We start from the raw sequence: 18,689 nt of genomic DNA, 5'->3' as shown, positions 1-18,689 counted from the left end.
GTGTCCATTTTGGAGACGAAAGTACTCACTGCAGGTTGAGTGCCTGTCCACGACGTGTACTCAATAAAAAAGCTGCAGGGTGGGGGTAAGGGTGGGGGGTGGGGATGGGGTGGGTGAACATCCACCTCCCGACAGGGCTTACATTTAGTAGGCTTCACCGCTTTGCGTCGCTCGACCTAACCCACACAACAGGCACGCTCACTGCTTTACAGGCCACCATGGGGCCACCTGATGGTGTGAGGCACTTGCTGAGTAAGAAGCTGTCAAAGCCACAGATGATTTTGAGCCTCCTGTATCCTCTCCACACTCCACTGGTGTCCCAGTTTTTTCATTATCATTCGAGGGGACTGATGACTGTGAAACATGAGGCAGGAGGACGCCCGACTGCCAAGGACAGCACCTGAGTCCAGCCCTCACCTAAAGAACCCGTGCACCAAAGGGCTCTACCTTCTGAATTCACCAAATTAAGGAGATCTAGCTACCTAGCATCAAATGCAAATGACTTTTTCTTTAACACTAAAACAGGAGAACGTAATTTAAAACAAAAAACAGGTAAAATAGTAAGGGATTAGCCAAATGTCCTGATTTGTGGAAATTGATCATATGCGGATTCAGAGAATTCTAGAGCTAGGAAAGGAGTTCTCTGCTTAGACTTGCTTGCCCCAGAGACCAGGGAAGGACCTCCCCGGACCCCGAGCTGGGGGACCACCCAAAGTCACAAAACAAGTAGCAAAGTCAGGGGGGGACTGCTCAGAACGAGTGGCCAGCTCCAAAGATGCAGGCCATTGGCCAGCACCCAGAATATTCTCCAGTCTTGCCACACAGTATTACACCCAAATTGGATCTCTACTTAGAACTGTTTAGAGAAAGGTCCCATGGAATGGAGTGGGAGGGACATCCATAAGTTTTCCATCAGCTTCCTACAGGTGTTAGAGTCCCTGCTGTGTCTGCTTGAATCTGGCAGACATCGCCTGGGCTAATTCTGCCATCTGATTTTATCCGACACTAAATGAAACAGCAGCCGCCGCCGAGTGCATGACTGCACAACCGAGTCTTCCTGCCACCGAGCTATTCTGTTACTACAAGACTCATTTAGTGAAGTGGAGTGTGGCCTCCTCTCAGTCACGGTTCTACTGTGGGTGTCACATAAGACAGAATTTTGTTTCAATGGCTCTTGTTGGTGAGTCACATTACAAGTTATTTTTGCCCATAAATAAGTAACAATAAAGCTGCTTATTTACTCAAGCCAAGGCCTCTTCACTTCAGTCCTGCTGATGTTTTGGGCTGAAGAATTCTTCGTGGTGAGAGGCTGATCTGTTGTTCAAGGACGTTTAGCGTCCTCTGTCCACTATATGTCAGAAGGTAGGACAACCATAAATGTGTCCAGACATTGCTAAATGTCCCCTGGGAGATGAAGCCACCCCAGCTGTTTCCAGATTAAAACTGTTTCCAGTCACTGAGGAAAACACACTCCAACATTTGGATCACTTTATACTGTGGACTCTTGTGCCCAGTAAGATGCTGGTCTAAAATATCAATTGGGGGCTCAGGCTGGCCTCTGACGAGCAGCCTGGCAAGGCCCCACGCCCTGACATGCCTGGGCCCCCTCAGCACCTACTTTCCATCAGGCTCGTGTTTGACCATGCACCCCACGTCTCTGCAGTGGAACCTCACGTCGTGCTGGCCACTCAGACCCCCTCCACAGCACCAACTGCAGACACAAGCCCAGGGCTGGTCTGAGGGGGCCCTTCATTCCATCGGCACCTACAGCCCGGCTGGGCACCAGCCACCGGGAGGGGCCTGAGCACGGCAGCAGGCTTAACAACCCCACACTCTGGGTGGGTCTCAGCAATGAAGTAAAACACTTACAGGGAGCCCTAAGACTCTCAAACCTATAAAGATCTCTCAGTGTCTGAACAGACGCCTTGTGGAGCTCAATGCCTCTGTCCCTATAATGACTATTTAATTTTTAACTTGGCTGAACTGGCCCAATACTTAGTTTTCATCAGCCAGCCACATCCTATTATCCCAGAAGCCTTTAGCAGGACCCCGGGTCAGTTCCAAGGGGAGGATCAGGAGTGGTAACAGCAGTCCAATCGCACACCACAAACCCACCCCATGTCAGGTGCTCTTCAGGAGTGGTGCACACACATTAATGCATTTAATCCCTACCATAATCCTATATAGAAAGAGCCACTACTTCTCCTGCTTTGCAAAGGGGAAACTGAGGCACAAAGCAGTGTGCCCAGGGCCACCTCCTGGTAAATGGTGGAGCTGAGATTCAAACCCAGGCAGTCCATCTCCTGTGCCCATGTCCCCAACTGCCTGTGATCCTGCCAGGGAACTGACAGAATGAAGACTTCTGTGTGGAGCCCAGCTAGGGGAGTACCCAGCCAGCCCAGTAGAAAAGTGCGGTATAAACCTAACTGAGGCTGAGCCGAAAGCAGTCATCCTGACATGTAACTAGGTGGCAACTGTTGAGACCCAAGAGAGAATGTGCCCTGTTGAGTGCTGGAGGTGTCTGCTGCCACTCTGCTCTCCAATGACCACGTCCAAGCAGGTGGCAGGAGCCACAGAGCCCATAAACATGGGCTGGAGAGCCAGGACAGCCCATGCCTGTGGACATGACACTGCAGAGGCCTGAACACGCTGCTCAGTGGCGCCACCCTGACAGTCACAGCAGTGGGCAGGCTTCCTGCTGTCCACCTGCACCTCTAAGACAAAGCTGGATGGCCAGCCACCTGCAAGCCACCACGAGCGAGCCACCACCCTCCAGCCTCTACCCACCAGTCACCTCCCTCCACCTGCCAGCCGCCACCCACCATCCCGTCACACATGAGCAGGGCTCCATTCCATGCACACTTAGCACTGCCCACATTCTCCAAGTTGGGTGGAGAAGGCACCTGGGGAAGGGGCTCGGACCCGCAGCACACCTACCTCAGGTACATCCCCACAGCATAGGCGCACAGGAAGGAGTAATCCAGGGCCCCGAGCAGCTGCTGGTAATTGTCCTTATCTACGGGAGGTGGAAACCACAAGACACGTTCAGTGTCATTCACTTTTCACTGAGTATCAGTTTCTGTTCTGGGGCAGGACAATAAAATATGAAACATCCATTCTCTAAGTTTGGGCGGTATTCTGAGCAAGTGGAAAAGGATGGTTGGAATGTAGAATATAGGGTGGCATGTCTTCTGGTTAGCTCCTTGGCAAAGGAAAACAAAGCCACCACGTTTGTAGATGGGCCCTAAGCAGCCAGCTTTAAGGTTATACAAAATCCCCATGTTTATGGAGGGTGCTGGGTTTATCATTTTGATTTACAAGTTCAGTGGCTGGTCCTTGGCACCCTGCCCAGCCCAGCACCCCACACCATGCCCCAGATTTCTGCTCTGCACATGGTAATGTCCAGTTCTGACAAGTGCAAAATGCAAACCATTTTCAGCAGGTTTCCCCACTAAGGGGATCCCAGCAACATCATTGATGAAAAGTGAAGAACCAGCCTCCATGTGACAACAGCATGCTGCCACTGCAAACGCAGCCATGGTTCAGGGCATAGCAACTGCTGCCAAAATTTGCAAGGCCAGGAGTATCAAGCCAAGCCAGCCCTCTCTCACCACCTTGCCTTTTCGGGGGAAACCCGAAAGGCCCAGTGCCCGCGGGATGGCCCGAGAGTGAACTCACCAAATGGGGCCCAGCCACAGTGGGTCTCGTTGTCTGTGCCAGGTGGAGGCAGGAGGTGGCCGCTCTGTCTGCTCAGGCTGCTGACCTTGGGTTCACCCTCACTTGAGGCTTCACAGTCCTTGTGGAGCTCACCCTGGGACCGGGGAGGATAGAGGCAGGGACAGCAAAAGGCACCCCAGTGAGGGGCATCGTGAGACAGCCCAGGCAGCTGTTCCTGCTCCCACCAGCCACCCCGGTCAACTGCACTGGGGGTGGGGAGGCCCCGGGAGAGCCTGTGGCTGCGGCCAGGTTGAGGTGGGACATCTGGCCATCCCTTTCCCAGCATGTCCACCACAGAAGCATCCACACAGCCACGTAGCACGGATGCGCGGTGGCTTTAGTCAGAAGTGCCCTGAGCCAAAGATGCCCCCAACCCTGGCTTGCCTTCCCCTAACAGAGCATGGATAAATACTGCCAGATCTGCACCACTGAGTACCACACAGCAGGGAAAAAGAACAAACCACGCCGACGTGCAACAAGCAGGATGTCCCATGAACACGCTGTGAAGCAATAAAGCCCGACCCAAAGGGGGACAAACGTGCGCCGCTTACATGAAGTTCAGCAACAGGACAGGGAATCCGCAGTGCAGAGTCAGAGTCACGGGGGTGGGGGTGGGGGTCCGAGGGAGCCTGCCGGAGGCCGGAAAGGGGTCTGGCTCCCGGTCTAGGAGACGGTGACCTGGCCTGACACGCAATATCTGTCAGGCCACACACTTAAGATCTGGGTACCTGGCTATGTGCCAATCGTACTTCAATAAAGAGGAAAAGAGACTGGGGACGGGAGGCCCCCACCCAGCAACCAGGGCGGTGCACAGAAGTTCCGCCTCGGAGACCTGCTTCCCACTTCACCCCAACCCCCCGCTGTGTCACCAGCCAGCCATGGGCACCCAACCCAGCCCCGCCTCAGGGCACGGCTGCCACCACTCAGCCGCGGGGGGACACTGGGGTTGAAGGTGCCATTCGTCATCGAGGGCGTGGTCAGCTGGGGGTGGCCGGAGGGATGGGGGCTACTGAGGCAAGGCTGCCTTCCCCGGGCCATGGTCAGAGCTGGCTGGACACCTCCTGATTTCACGGCTGGCCGCACAGGGACTAGGGTCCCACGGCCCACCCATGGACATGATCTTCTCTGCCGTCTGCCTGTGCTGTCACCGTCACGGGCCGTTATGTGATGACGCAGCATCATCCTGAAGACCCAGCCAAGGGCTCCACTGCACAAATCCCCACGTGAAAGGTGGCTCGCCAAGGAACTTTCCTCGGTAGCGCTCGCCCCCAGGGGACCCGAGGCAGTGGCCCTCGGGAGATGGCACCTCATTTCCTTCCTGATGGCTCAGGAGTACATTCCCAGCTCCCCGGCCTCCTGCCCTCTTGGCCCAGGCTGCCCTGAGGACAGGGGATCATCCTCCTCTCGGCCAGAAGCAGGCTGCACCTGCGCTGCCCCCTTGGACTGCCAACTGGCGGGACAGGCGTCCCTCGGCAGGTGCCCTGGGCCCACGTCTCCCACCTGTCCTGGCAGAAGCCATCCTGGCCACCCTGAAGCTGCTTCCATCCCTGCGTGGTGAGGCAAGCACAGGCGGGAGGGAGACGGCCCTTCCCTGCTCCACAAAAACCCGGTGGCAGGGCTGCATTCGCACCCCGAGATTCCCAGCAGGAGGCTTCCAGGGAGCAAAAGGAAAGGACCTCTGGAGCCTAATGCGTCCGACAGAACGCGCACGACCTCTCTCCTCACTAAATGGTCCAGGAACCACTGCTGAAAGCACAAAAGATCAGTTTCATCAACCAGCTGTACAGGGTTTCCAGTTTTGGTTTTTACATGGGACAGGCAGGCGGGCAAACAGGTTAGCTGGGAACACCCGGGCTGGGAGCCCAGCACCCCAGGGCTGGCCCACAACCATGGCAGGTAGGGAACCGCTCGGACCGTCCGTTGTGAGACCAGCACGAAAATGCCACGTATCTGAACAGGGTGGTTGTAAAGACAAGCCATTTGTTGTCGTAAAGACTGGCCCTTGAAAGCACTTGGTGGCTGGCAGTGGGGAGGGCTACAGCAAAAGTGACAAAAGACTTAAGATGACTGTAGCTTAAAGTGCTTGAAGGATCGTTACATTAAGCACACGTGTTAGCTTTCAACTTTACTACATTTCTGTATTTCAGTGAGCCCCATCCTCCAACCCTGGTGTCTGGGAGGACAATTAATGAAATTAAGCTGAACCAACAAGAAAGCAGCACAGAGGGTGCCTTGTCCCTCCCTCTGCTAAGTCCCCTGCGGCCACTGCAGCCGTGTAGAAACATCTGGGAAGGAAGGGGAGCAGATCCCTTGGGGAACATCTGCTTTCATATAAGCCATTTTCTTTGCACAATTTTTTTACATGACTTTCAACACGTTTTGAGTTATGAAAAACTGATCAATCAAGGGACAACCTGGCGGCTGAGAAAAATGCTTATGACATGCCAAGGAAGGAAAAGCAGATGGCAACACTGTAAACACACCAGCAGACAATTATTTTTAAATTGACACACAGCTGAACAATAATAATAAAACAAACAGCAAAACACCTGGTATTTGGAGGGTGGGGTGGGTGGGGAGGGGAGGAGAATGGTGCTCGCAGGATGTAGGGCATGGCAGGGGGTGGGGGTGGGGTGGCTGAATTGAAAAAGTTGTTCCCGCTGGCCTCCTAGCTTAGGGTCCCTCTCCAGGCGTGACCCCGTACTTCCCACTCCTGCACCCCCACCACACTCACAACCACTGCACAGCAGAAGGGCATCCTTTCCAGGGGGAACAGACAGCTGCAGCAGGCAACTTTCTCTTCCATGCCTGCGCTAGGAAAGCACGAACCTCCGTGCAGTCATTAGACACAAGCGTGAACTATGTTAACGCACATTTCATGAAGACCCGACTCGCTGAGCTCTCTACACCTGGGCACTTCTCATTGACAAACTCCACACACTCATTCATTCCAAAAATAGCTGGTGAGTGCCCCCTGGGCTCCCCACCTCTCTGGCCCCAGCAATGACTGCAGGTTCTCTGCAGTAGTCAGGTCAACTTCTACAGAGAAGGGAGCTAGAGGTGACAAGGGGGAGACAAGGAAGAGTCACAGCGAAAGAGTTGCCTCCCTCCCCAGTGAGCAGTGAATCAACACCTGCTAGTTCCACTCTACTGCAGAGGCCGTGTAGGTGAGAAGGCAGCATCTGTGCAAGTGTGTGTACACAACACCAGGGTATACAAAGTCTATATTTAATGGGTATATTTAGTCGACCCTGTAGGGGTCACCAGGTTATGCAGTCTCATTTATCCTCACCAATCCTTTCCATCCTCCTACAAGGCTCTGGGTTAGAAGGAGTCTCCAAAGCACCATCAGAAGTCGGGGCGACTGGGCCTTATTTACCACAATCCCTGCACGTGGCCAGTTCCTGTCCGTGTGCCGTGTGCCACGTGACAATGGGCCAAACACACACCCGGGCCTTTTCAGACAGATGACACAGACCCCACTCACAGATGTGTACAGAAATAAAATACACAGGGACATTCTTTGGACTCTGTTTAACTTTTCAAAAACGGAATTGTTTTATATATATATATATATATATATATATATATATATATATATATAGACACAATTTAATTCTTCTCCCTCAAAATATCTCCTGGAAATCTTTCTGAGTCAACTGATTTGGCTCTAATTTCTTTTAGTAATTGCATATCTTGTAATAGGGATTTAACACACCCTAACTTTTCCCTACTGATTAGGTTCACCTGGTCTTTTTTTTTTTTTACCTTTCTCCTTTATTCTTGGCCATGACTTGACATGTTGTAATAAAGATGCATATACAGATATTCCTAAGTGTGGGTGCTTTGGCTTTTATGGGAGAGAACCCTAGGAGCAGGACTGAAGAGCCTATATTTATTATTATTATTATTATTATTATTATTATTATTATTATTTCAATAGGTGTTACTAAATTGCTTTCCAAAAGGCTGTAATACTGAATATTACCCTCGCCAAAGGCTGGAAGGACTCTGCTCTCACCTCAGCCAGCGCTGAAGTTATCATTCTTTTAAATGCTTTGCCAGATGATGGACATAAAGTGACACACTATTATTTCGACCTTGCGACTACTTGGAAGCTTGAATACAGTTCATATATTTTTTGGAAATTTGGATTTCTTGTCTGTCTGTGAACTGCATGTCCGTCCTCTTTGTTCACTGTTCCTTTGGGAAGTTTCCTACCTTCACCCCCCTAAGATGAATGCAACTTGATTCTTGGATTTTTGTTTTTTATTTTTTACATTTAAATCTTTAAGTCACCTGTAATTTATATTTTATAATATATGCTAGAGATACAGTGTTATTTCTTCTACATGGAGAGCCAGCTGTACTGATGCCATTTATTAAATAAATTCTTTTCTCATCATCTCTGTCAACTATTCTAGATTTTCTGTTCTCTTGATCTCTTTGTTTATTCCATGCCAATACCATCATTTGATTACAGTGGCTTAAAAAATGCTATCTTTTTCATACTTTTCTTGGTATTTCAAACATTTTTTTCATACAAAATTTAAGATTAATTTATTCAATGAAAACACAATACTGGAATTTTCACTGGAGCTACATTATATCTAAATATTAATACTGGGAGCCCTGGAACCTTCAAGATAGTGAATTTTTCCACCCAAAACTATGGCATGTCCTCCCCAGCTTTCACAATGTTTTCAGTATGCCACTAAGGAAGTTTATGTTTTCTTCTCATAGGTTGTGCATGGCCGGAGAGGGCTGGGCACACTCATGCCTGCTGACGTCACCACCTCCCACTGGGTCCCGGGACACCTGCAGCCCAAGTGCCTCCTGAGAGCTGCCCAGGGACACGTGAGCACAAGGAGGCCGGAGGGCCCGCACCGAAGCGGGAAGCAGGGCAGGTGGCTGTGCGCCTGCTTCACATCCAATCCAGGTGTCCCAGCCACCCCCAGACCCTCCAGTAGCCAGCCCCCTTACCACGCCACATCTGTCCCCACACAGGTCCTCGGGTCAGCGGGCTGGTGATTTCCCGGGGGTGCCCAGGACTCAGCCCTTCTAGCGGGGAAGCCATTTTCCCTCCTTCACAATCCAGACCCCACATTTCCAGTCAATCTCACAGCCCCGCAAGGGCATAGCTGACAGCTCTGGCCATCAATCTAGGAAGCCCTCTCCAGTGGTCTCTTCTTCCATTTTTACAATTCACCTTTTACAGGAGCCACCTGTGTGTCTGCCCAGCCAGGAAGGCAAGTAGCAGTGGGACTGAAATCCACAGCGGCTGGTTCCTGGTACTGACACGAGTCTCTCCCCAGTGAGGGGCTCACTATTAAAGCACCATCTCTCCTCCAGTCCTCCTCGCATTTTGAAAACCAGATTTGTAACGGTCTGCAGACACTGCCCAGTCACCTAAACCTTGAGCTATTCAAAAGTGAGGCTCGTTCGAGTGACTTGAAGAGTATGGAAAATTCTTGCTTCCAATGAGGAATTTTAGGAAGCTACTGGAGCACAGGGAATGCGTAACTGCCCACAGAAGCAGCAGCCTCTGCACTGCCTCACCCCTAGCCGGAGGATTAGAGCTACTGCTTAGGGTTCAGTCACCAAGTCTGCAGGGAAGCACAGCCATAAAGTTCAACAAATCCCCTGAAAGGTGTGAGAAAGGGCAGCGGAACCCTGAATCAGCCACCTGGCACTGCATAATTTCCTTGTTCCTTCTACAATGAAGAGTCAGAGGCCACCAGGGCTGTCAATGAGTCTATCAGCAAAAATGATTTGATTCCAAGGAGGAAAGAAAAATGATCCTGCTTTTTTCCAAATTCTATCTGGCTATGATGTAGGCTTGTCTACATTAGGCTTCTTTTCTCCAAGTTCAGCTGAAGGTCTGCTTGACAGCTTACTGCCTGCCTGTGGCACAAAAAGAAATGGAAAAACTACCCCCACAGCCACACTTAGGGTCAAAACCTGTATTATTTAAAGCAATTTGAGGAACGACATAAATTTGATTATATTTGGAGGGAAAATTCAAGTAAGAGAAAATAAATCCGTAATTAAGCTCAGCATTCTGAAACTGTCAATTAATGTAATTGAAGTGTGGTATCATCGAAATTATAGATCCAAAAACAGTTTTTTAAAGATTTCAATTTCAGAAAAGGGGAACTAAAAACCAGAGCCATAAAATACCTTGTTGCAGACCTTCTAAACAGATCTGTTTTCTCCAGTGATTTGTCCATCCACCAGCCCCTCGCCCCTGCCCTGTCCTCCTGTTCCCCCACACCCCACTCTCCAGTGAACAGCTGGTTCCTTACAGATTACAGGCAGGACCTGGAATTGAGGGCTTTCTGTGGTTTCTTACCTTGACGATGCTGATGGGCTTTCGAGATAAGTGAAAACTTGCATACAGCAAAAATGTCAACATAAAAATGAAGGCTCGGTACCTGAAACACGAAGTATTGGGAGAGAATGACATAAAGTGATAGAAGATGGATGAAGAATGAATTAAGACTGTGTTCTTAAGTTTTATCATGCTTTACATAATTCACTCAGTCCCCTGTCAATCCATGATATAGCTACAGTATTACATTAAAACATGTGCCACTTTTGCCTGGTACCAATGGAAACCATTTTAAAAGACCTGAAAGGGGAAAGTTGACGTTCAGACAGGGTACACGTGTTTACCAAGCAGACAGAAAAGGGGCAGTTATTTAGTTCACAATAAAATTATCCACACATGTCTTGCATAGCTTGTTATACTGGGCACTTAGGGTCATATTTATTTTCAACTTTTTACTTTCTATGTGACTTTTTAGAAGCAAGCAAACAAGGCAGAAGTATAAATATTTTACCGACCTCAATGAGGAAAGCTCAGTGATGCCAAAGGGCTATGAATAAGGTCAGTGACCCAGGAACGGTGGCACCAGGCCCAGGCATGTCTTCTGGTAGCTCAGCAGTGAGTAAGGATATGCATGGGAGACTGCAGGAAAGGCAGCACTTTACTAAGAAGACACAAGCTAATTCCAATCTGAAAGTTTCACCTGCTCCCTGGAAAAAAATAATCCTTAAGGGGTCCAAACAGATGTTGAGAAAGATGTATTAGGGAAGAGAAATAGGAAGGGGCCTCTAACGAGCGCCCCAACCCTGAAGAGCCACCATTCTGGCCTGAAAGGGCCATAACTTTTCCAACTGTGTGATCACTTAAGTCGATAGTTACCTAATGTGGGAGAGACCACATGCAGAGCCAAGGAAGAGGCTCCACCCCCGGGGAGGGCCCATCTTCGGGCCTGATGGGATTCGTGTCCCCCCGCCCCCATGCTGTTATCCTTTCCTCCAGCCTTAGGTCTAAATGTTTAAGCTTGTGATGTATTCCTAAATGGAAGCGTCAGGAATAACACACAGAGTCCCAAAGGGCTGACGGGCATTCCAGCTACTGGAAAAGGGAGAGGTCAAATAAACTTTCCCAGAATTTTATTTTTCAATAGAGACCATAGTCACGTGGGAAAAAAAAAGTTTTTAATAAAAAATAAAGGATTGCTAGTCCCATGGGAATTACACCTACAAACTCTGGAATATCTGTACCTTAGGGAAAGGAAACAAAAAAACTTGCCAGGTAATCAATGCATACTAGTGAAATGAATCAAGAAATAAAACACCAGGGGGACATAGACACTGGAACAACTAATCAAAGATGTTCATAGAACTCTGCTTAATAAAATAAGTGGATGGCTAATGACAGAAAGGAGATCAAGAAGACAGTAGAAAAGCGTAAAGAGGAATATGAAAGAATAAATAGAAAAATAGTAGATAACACAGAGATTAAAGATGCTGTTGACCAAATAAAAAACATACTAGAGTCACACAACACCAGATTTGAAGAGATAGAAGAAAGAATAAGCGATGTAGAAGACAGGATAACTGATTTTGAACACTCAAAACAGAAAATGGCAAAAAAGATGAAAAATTTTGAATTGGATCTCAGGGAAATGATAGATAAAGCAAAGCATTCAAATAAAAGAATCATTGGTGTCCCAGAAGGAGAAGAGAGGAGTAAAGTGCCAGGAAGAGTAGTTGAGGATGTAATGGGGGAAAACTTTGCAATCCTTATAACAGACATAAATATACAAGTCAAAGAAGCCCAAAGAACTCCAAACAGAATAAATCCAAATAAGCCTTCCCCAAGACACACACTAATCAGTCTGTCAAATGTTGAAGAGAAGCAGAAAATTCTGAAAGCTGCAAGACAAAAATAATGTACTACATACAAAGGAAATCACATAAGACTGAGTTCAGACTACTCAACTGGCACCAAGGAGGTGAGAAGGCATCTTAAATATGTTTGTTTAAGATTCTTAAACAAATATGTTTAAGATCCTGAAAGAGAAAGACTTCCAGTCAAGAATTCTGTAGCCAGCCAAACTGTCCTTCAAAACTGAGGGAGAGATTAAAATTTTCACAGACAAACAAATCCTGAAAGAATTTGTCAACAAGAGACTAGCCCTACAAGAAATACCAAAAGGAGTTCTGCCAGTTGAAAAAAAAAAAAAAGGCAAGAGAGGGAGGCCTGGAGGAGGGCACAGAAATGAAAAGTACCAGTAAGGGTAACTTATAGGATAAAAAGAGACAGAGGGAAAAGAATGTATAGATCTGACAAATGAAAAAGCTAAGATGATGGATTCAAGAAACGTCTTTTCAGTAATAACTTTGAATGTTAACGGACTAAACATACAAATTAAAAGATACAAATTGACAGAATGGAGTAAGAAATATAATCCAGCTATATGCTGTTTATAAAAGACTCAAGGATACAAACAGATTTGTATCCTTAGACACAAGGATACAAATAGATTGAAAGTGAAAGGATGGAAAAAGACTTCCCAGGTAAGTTGTAACCAAAAGAAAGCAGGAGTAGCTATACTAATATCGGACAAAATAGGAGACAAAGACATCATAAGAGACAAAGAAGGACAATGTATATTAATTGTAAGAATTCGAGAGTTTTGCCACGCAAAGGAGAACTCCAAGAGATGTTCTCTCATGCAACACGCAAGGGGTTTATTTACCACACATGCGTGGGGCTCACTGAACACGCAGGAACAGAGAGCCCCAAGCCTGGGTTTGGAAAAGCTTTTAAGGGGTAGGATGAGGGGGGGTGGGGGTCGGGCATGGGTCACAGGTGCTGTTTTGCAAGAAGCAGATAACGAACAGTTTTATAACAAGCATTTTTTAACAGTTTTACAGCAAGCATTTCTTGAGCATGAGTCATGGGAGTTGCTTCATGCAAGAAGCAGATAACCGCAGATAACCACCCCTGGTCGGGTTGTTTGTCTTTAGCCTGATGGGGCCCATAACTCTTTTCTTTACAATTCTTAACCCACACCAAATGCATAGTAGCGACTACAAAATGACACAAATGCTTTTGCTGGATACTTTTATCATCCAGAAGCTAAAATATATGTGAATAGCTAAATTAAGCAGGAAAAATTAACTACTGTTAAGCTTTATAAAATCCTTCTTTACATTCCCCACTCCTTTTTGTATATATCTCTAATCTTAGAGATTTTCTGGATTATTTAATACTGAGTACTGTTGTCTGATGAGCATTAATTTAACATTTCCAATCTGTCTTTGTAAAAACTGTATAATTCTATTTAGAATACATGGTCCTATAGTTATTATCAAAAGTAACACAATTAAAGGCCCAGCAAGAGCAGAAAATAGCGTTGTTAACCAGGGGGACTTAGTAAACTAAGATTCAAATCACCCCTGTTGCGCCTCTCGTTCTTTTTGTCTTTCACGAAGGCGCTCTCTGAGTTTTGTCATGGACTTTTTAAAACACTAGAGTGATCTGCATAGAAACAGCACTGTTCTTTTAAAGCTGCACATAGTCCCCCCTCTTTAAGGAAAAGTAAGTCAAGTCCTCGCCTATTTTGTAGAACTACTTCTGAAAGGGAGGTTAGAGAGTTCTGAAGGGCCGTGACAGATTTTTTTTTTTTTTATTTCCTTTAAGTCTTGATTTATCGCGGCCTGTAATTGACTGGTTTGTTGATTGCTAATCACTGGTTTGTGATTGGGAAACTATTGGCACGTAACATAGTATTAAAAGCAGTAATAAGGGGGACTTCCTGGAAGATGGCGGCTTAGTAAGACGCGCGGATCTTAGTTTCTTCTCCAGGACACCTACTAGGGGAGTAGAAACGATACAGAAAGCGCCCAAAGCCACAACAGAGATAAAAAAGACAGCGTACCCCATCCTGGAACGGCTGGCTGGCTGAGAGAAGCAGCTCGGGTGAGATCGCCGAGGCGCGCGGGCCTTACCAGGCGGGGTGGCAAGCGGCCGGAGTTACTCCCTTCCCCCTTCCCGGGCCGGCTGGGAGAATTGGAGAGGTGGTCCCCTGAAACCAAGGCGACTGGCGCCCACACCACGCGCAGCCCCCGGACCAACTGAGAGAATTGGATCGGAAACCCCCAGGCCGCGGAGAACGGTGACCCCGTGACTCCCGGGGAACGTGCACTCTCTCGGGCGGGCCACTGCCGCTGGCGCCCTCCCGCCACGCTTGTTGCCCAGGGCCGACTAGGAAATTCGGACGGGCTCTTTCCCTGGCTGCGGCGACCAGCAACCCTCCCTGCGTTCGGACACCCTCCCTGCGTTCGGACCCCGGGCCGGCTCAAGCCGCTTCGGCTAGCGAACCCCCAGGACGGCGAGAGTTTTCCAAAGTTAAAGGTTCCACAGCACCTTTTACTGGTGGGACCCGCAGACAAACGTGTGCCACGAGCGCCACCTACTGGGCAGGATAAGAAAAACAGAACCCAGAGATTTCACAGAAAAATATTACAACCTTGCTGGGTCCAACACCAAGAGAAATCTGAATAAATGCCCAGACGCCAGCAGCAGAAGATAACTGTCCACGCTCAAAAGATTGAGAATATGGCTCAGTCAAAGGAACAAACCAATAGCTCAAATGAGACACAAGAGCTGAGACAACTAATGCTGAATATACGAACAGAAATGGAAAACCTCTTCAAAAATGAAATCGATAAATTGAGGGAGGACATGAAGAGGACATGGGCTGAACATAAAGAAGAAATAGAAAAACTGAAAAAACAAATCGCAGAACTTATGGAAGTGAAGGATAAAGTAGCAAACATAGAAAAAATAATGGATAGCTACAATGATAGATTTAAAGAGACAGAAGATAGAATTAGTGATTTGGAGGATGGAACATCTGAATTCCAAAAAGAAACAGAAACTATAGGGAAAAGAATGGAAAAATTTGAACAGGGTATCAGGGAACTCAAGGACAATATGAACCGCACAAATATACGTGTTGTGGGTGTCCCAGAAGGAGAAGAGAAGGGAAAAGGAGGAGAAAAACTAATGGAAGAAATTATCACTGAAAATTTCCCAACTCTTATGAAAGACCTAAAATTACAGATCCAAGAAGTGCAGCGCACCCCAAAGAGATTAGACCCAAATAGGCGTTCTCCAAGACACTTACTAGTTAGAATGTCAGAGGTCAAAGAGAAAGAGAAGATCTTGAAAGCAGCAAGAGAAAAACAATCCATTACATACAAGGGAAACCCAATAAGACTTTGTGTAGATTTCTCAGCAGAAACCATGGAAGCTAGAAGACAGTGGGATGATATATTTAAAATACTAAAAGAGAAAAACTGCCAACCAAGACTCCTATATCCAGCAAAATTATCCTTCAAAAATGAGGGAGAAATTAAAACATTCTCAGACAAAAAGTCACTGAAAGAATTTGTGACCAAGAGACCAGCTCTGCAAGAAATACTAAAGGGAGCACTAGAGTCAGATACAAAAAGACAGAAGAGAGAGATATGGAAAAGAGTGTAGAAAGAAGGAAAATCAGATATGATATATATAATACAAAAGGCAAAATGTTGGAGGAAAATATTATCCAAACAGTAATAACACTAAATGTCAATGGACTGAATTCCCCAATCAAAAGACATAGATTGGCAGAATGGATTAAAAAACAGGATCCTTCGATATGCTGTCTACAGGAAACACATCTTAGACCCAAAGATAAACATAGGTTGAAAGTGAAAGGTTGGGAAAAGATATTTCATGCAAATAACAACCAGAAAAGAGCAGGAGTGGCTATACTAATATCCAACAAATTAGACTTCAAATGTAAAACAGTTAAGACAAAGAAGGACACTATATACTAATAAAAGCAACAATTAAACAAGAAGACATAACAATCATAAATATTTACGCACCGAATCAGAATGCCCCAAAATACGTGAGGAATATACTGCAAACACTGAAAAGGGAAATAGACTCATATACCATAATAGTTGGAGACTTCAACTCACCACTCTCATCAAGGGACAGAACATCTAGACAGAGGATCAACAAAGAAATAGAGAATCTGAATATTACTATAAATGAACTAGACTTAATAGACATTTATAGGACATTACATCCCACAACAGCAGGATACACCTTTTTCTCAAGTGCTCATGGATCATTCTCAAAGATAGACCATATGCTGGGTCACAAAGCAAGTCTTAACAAATTTAAAAAGATTGAAATCTTACACAACACTTTCTCGGACCATAAAGGAATGATGTTGGAAATCAATAATAGGCAGAGTGCCAGAAAATTCACAAATACGTGGAGGCTCAACAACACACTCCTAAACAACGACTGGGTCAAAGAAGAAATTGCAAGAGAAATTAGCAAATACCTCGAGGCGAATGAAAATGAAAACACAACATATCAAAACTGATGGGACGCAGCAAAGGCAGTGCTAAGAGGGAAATTTATTGCTCTAAATGCCTATATCAGAAAAGAAGAAAAGGCAAAAATTCAGGAATTAACTATCCATTTGGAAGAACTGGAGAAAGAACAGCAAGCTAACCCCAAAGCAAGCAAAAGGAAAGAAATAACAAAGATTAGAGCACAAATAAATGAAATTGAAAACATGAAAACAATAGAGAAAATCAAAAAGGCCAGAAGTTGGTTCTATGAGAAAATCAATAAGATTGATGGGCCCTTAGCAAGATTGACAAAAAGAAGAAGAGAGAGGATGCAAATAAATAAGATCAGAAATGGAAGAGGAGACATAACTACTGACCTCACAGAAATAAAGGAGGTAATAACAGGATACTATGAACAACTTTACGCTAATAAATACAACAATTTAGAGGAAATGGATGGGTTCCTGGAAAGACATGAACAACCAACTTTGACTCAAGAAGACATAGATGACCTCAACAAACCAATCACAAGTAAAGAAATTGAATTAGTCATTCAAAAGCTTCCTAAAAAGAAAAGTCCAGGACCAGATGGCTTCACATGTGAATTCTACCAAACGTTCCAGAAAGAATTAGTACCAATTCTCTTCAAACTCTTCAAAAAAATCGAAGTGGAGGGAAAACTACCTAATTCATTCTATGAAGCCAACATCACCCTCATACCAAAACCAGGCAAAGATATTACAAAAAAAGAAAACTACAGACCAATCTCTCTAATGAATACAGATGCAAAAATCCTCAATAAAATTCTAGCAAATCGTATCCAACAACACATTAAAAGAATTATACATCATGACCAAGTAGGATTCATCCCAGGTATGCAAGGATGGTTCAACATAAGAAAATCAATTAATGTAATACACCATATCAACAAATCAAAGCAGAAAAATCACATGATCATCTCAATTGATGCAGAGAAGGCATTCGACAAGATTCAACATCCTTTCCTGTTGAAAACACTTCAAAAGATAGGAATACAAGGGAACTTCCTTAAAATGATAGAGGGAATATATGAAAAACCCACAGCTAATATCATCCTCAATGGGGAAAAATTGAAAACTTTCCCCCTAAGATCAGGAACAAGACAAGGATGTCCACTATCACCACTATTATTCAACATTGTGTTGGAGGTTCTAGCCAGAGCAATTAGACAAGAAAAAGAAATACAAGGCATCAAAATTGGAAAGGAAGAAGTAAAACTATCACTGTTTGCAGACGATATGATACTATACGTCGAAAACCCGGAAAAATCCACAACAAAACTACTAGAGCTAATAAATGAGTACAGCAAAGTAGCAGGTTACAAGATCAACATTCAAAAATCTGTAGCATTTCTATACACTAGTAATGAACAAGCTGAGGGGGAAATCAAGAAACGAATCCCATTTACAATTGCAACTAAAAGAATAAAATACCTAGGAATAAATTTAACTAAAGAGACAAAAAACCTATATAAAGAAAACTACAAAAAACTGCTAAAAGAAATCACAGAAGACCTAAATAGATGGAAGGGCATACCGTGTTCATGGATTGGAAGACTAAATATAGTTAAAATGTCAATCCTACCTAAATTGATTTACAGATTCAATGCAATACCAATCAAAATCCCAACAACTTATTTTTCAGAAATAGAAAAACCAATAAGCAAATTTATCTGGAAGGGCAGGGTGCCCCGAATTGCTAAAAACATCTTGAGGAAAAAAAACGAAGCTGGAGGTCTCGCGCTGCCTGACTTTAAGGCATATTATGAAGCCACAGTGGTCAAAACAGCATGGTATTGGCATAAAGATAGATATATTGACCAATGGAATCGAATAGAGTGCTCAGATATAGACCCTCTCATCTATGGACATTTGATCTTTGATAAGGCAGTCAAGCCAACTCACCTGGGACAGAGCAGTCTCTTCAATAAATGGTGCCTAGAGAACTGGATATCCATATGCAAAAGAATGAAAGAAGACCCATCTCTCACACCCTATACAAAAGTTAACTCAAAATGGATCAAAGATCTAAACATTAGGTCTAAGACCATAAAACAGTTAGAGGAAAATGTTGGGAGATATCTTATGGATCTTACAATTGGAGGCGGTTTTATGGACCTTAAACCTAAAGCAAGAGCACTGAAGAAGGAAATAAATAAATGGGAACTCCTCAAAATTAAACACTTTTGTGCATCAAAGAACTTCATCAAGAAA

At 45.5% G+C, this 18,689-nt stretch overlaps 1 protein-coding gene across 9 annotated transcripts in view; it reads right to left on the bottom strand.

The window, feature by feature from the left end:
- SLC37A1 (solute carrier family 37 member 1) overlaps window positions 1–18,689 on the bottom strand; it is a 115,997-nt gene that overhangs the window by 45,221 nt on the left and 52,087 nt on the right. For 5 of the 9 annotated variants that reach the window (XM_077118984.1, XM_077118983.1, XM_077118987.1 and 2 more), the window contains 3 exons: window positions 10,070–10,151; window positions 3,679–3,811; window positions 2,938–3,016 (listed from right to left, as the gene is read on the bottom strand). In XM_077118984.1, the coding sequence (XP_076975099.1) occupies window positions 2,938–3,016; window positions 3,679–3,811; window positions 10,070–10,151 (294 nt within the window). The other 4 variants (XM_077118981.1, XM_077118982.1, XM_077118988.1 and 1 more) reach the window with 3 other exon arrangements.

The sequence above is a fragment of the Tamandua tetradactyla genome, chromosome 10, assembly GCF_023851605.1.
Source record: "Tamandua tetradactyla isolate mTamTet1 chromosome 10, mTamTet1.pri, whole genome shotgun sequence".
NCBI classification, from domain to species: Eukaryota; Metazoa; Chordata; class Mammalia; order Pilosa; family Myrmecophagidae; genus Tamandua; species Tamandua tetradactyla.
This window is presented reverse-complemented; position numbering and strand designations above follow the sequence as displayed.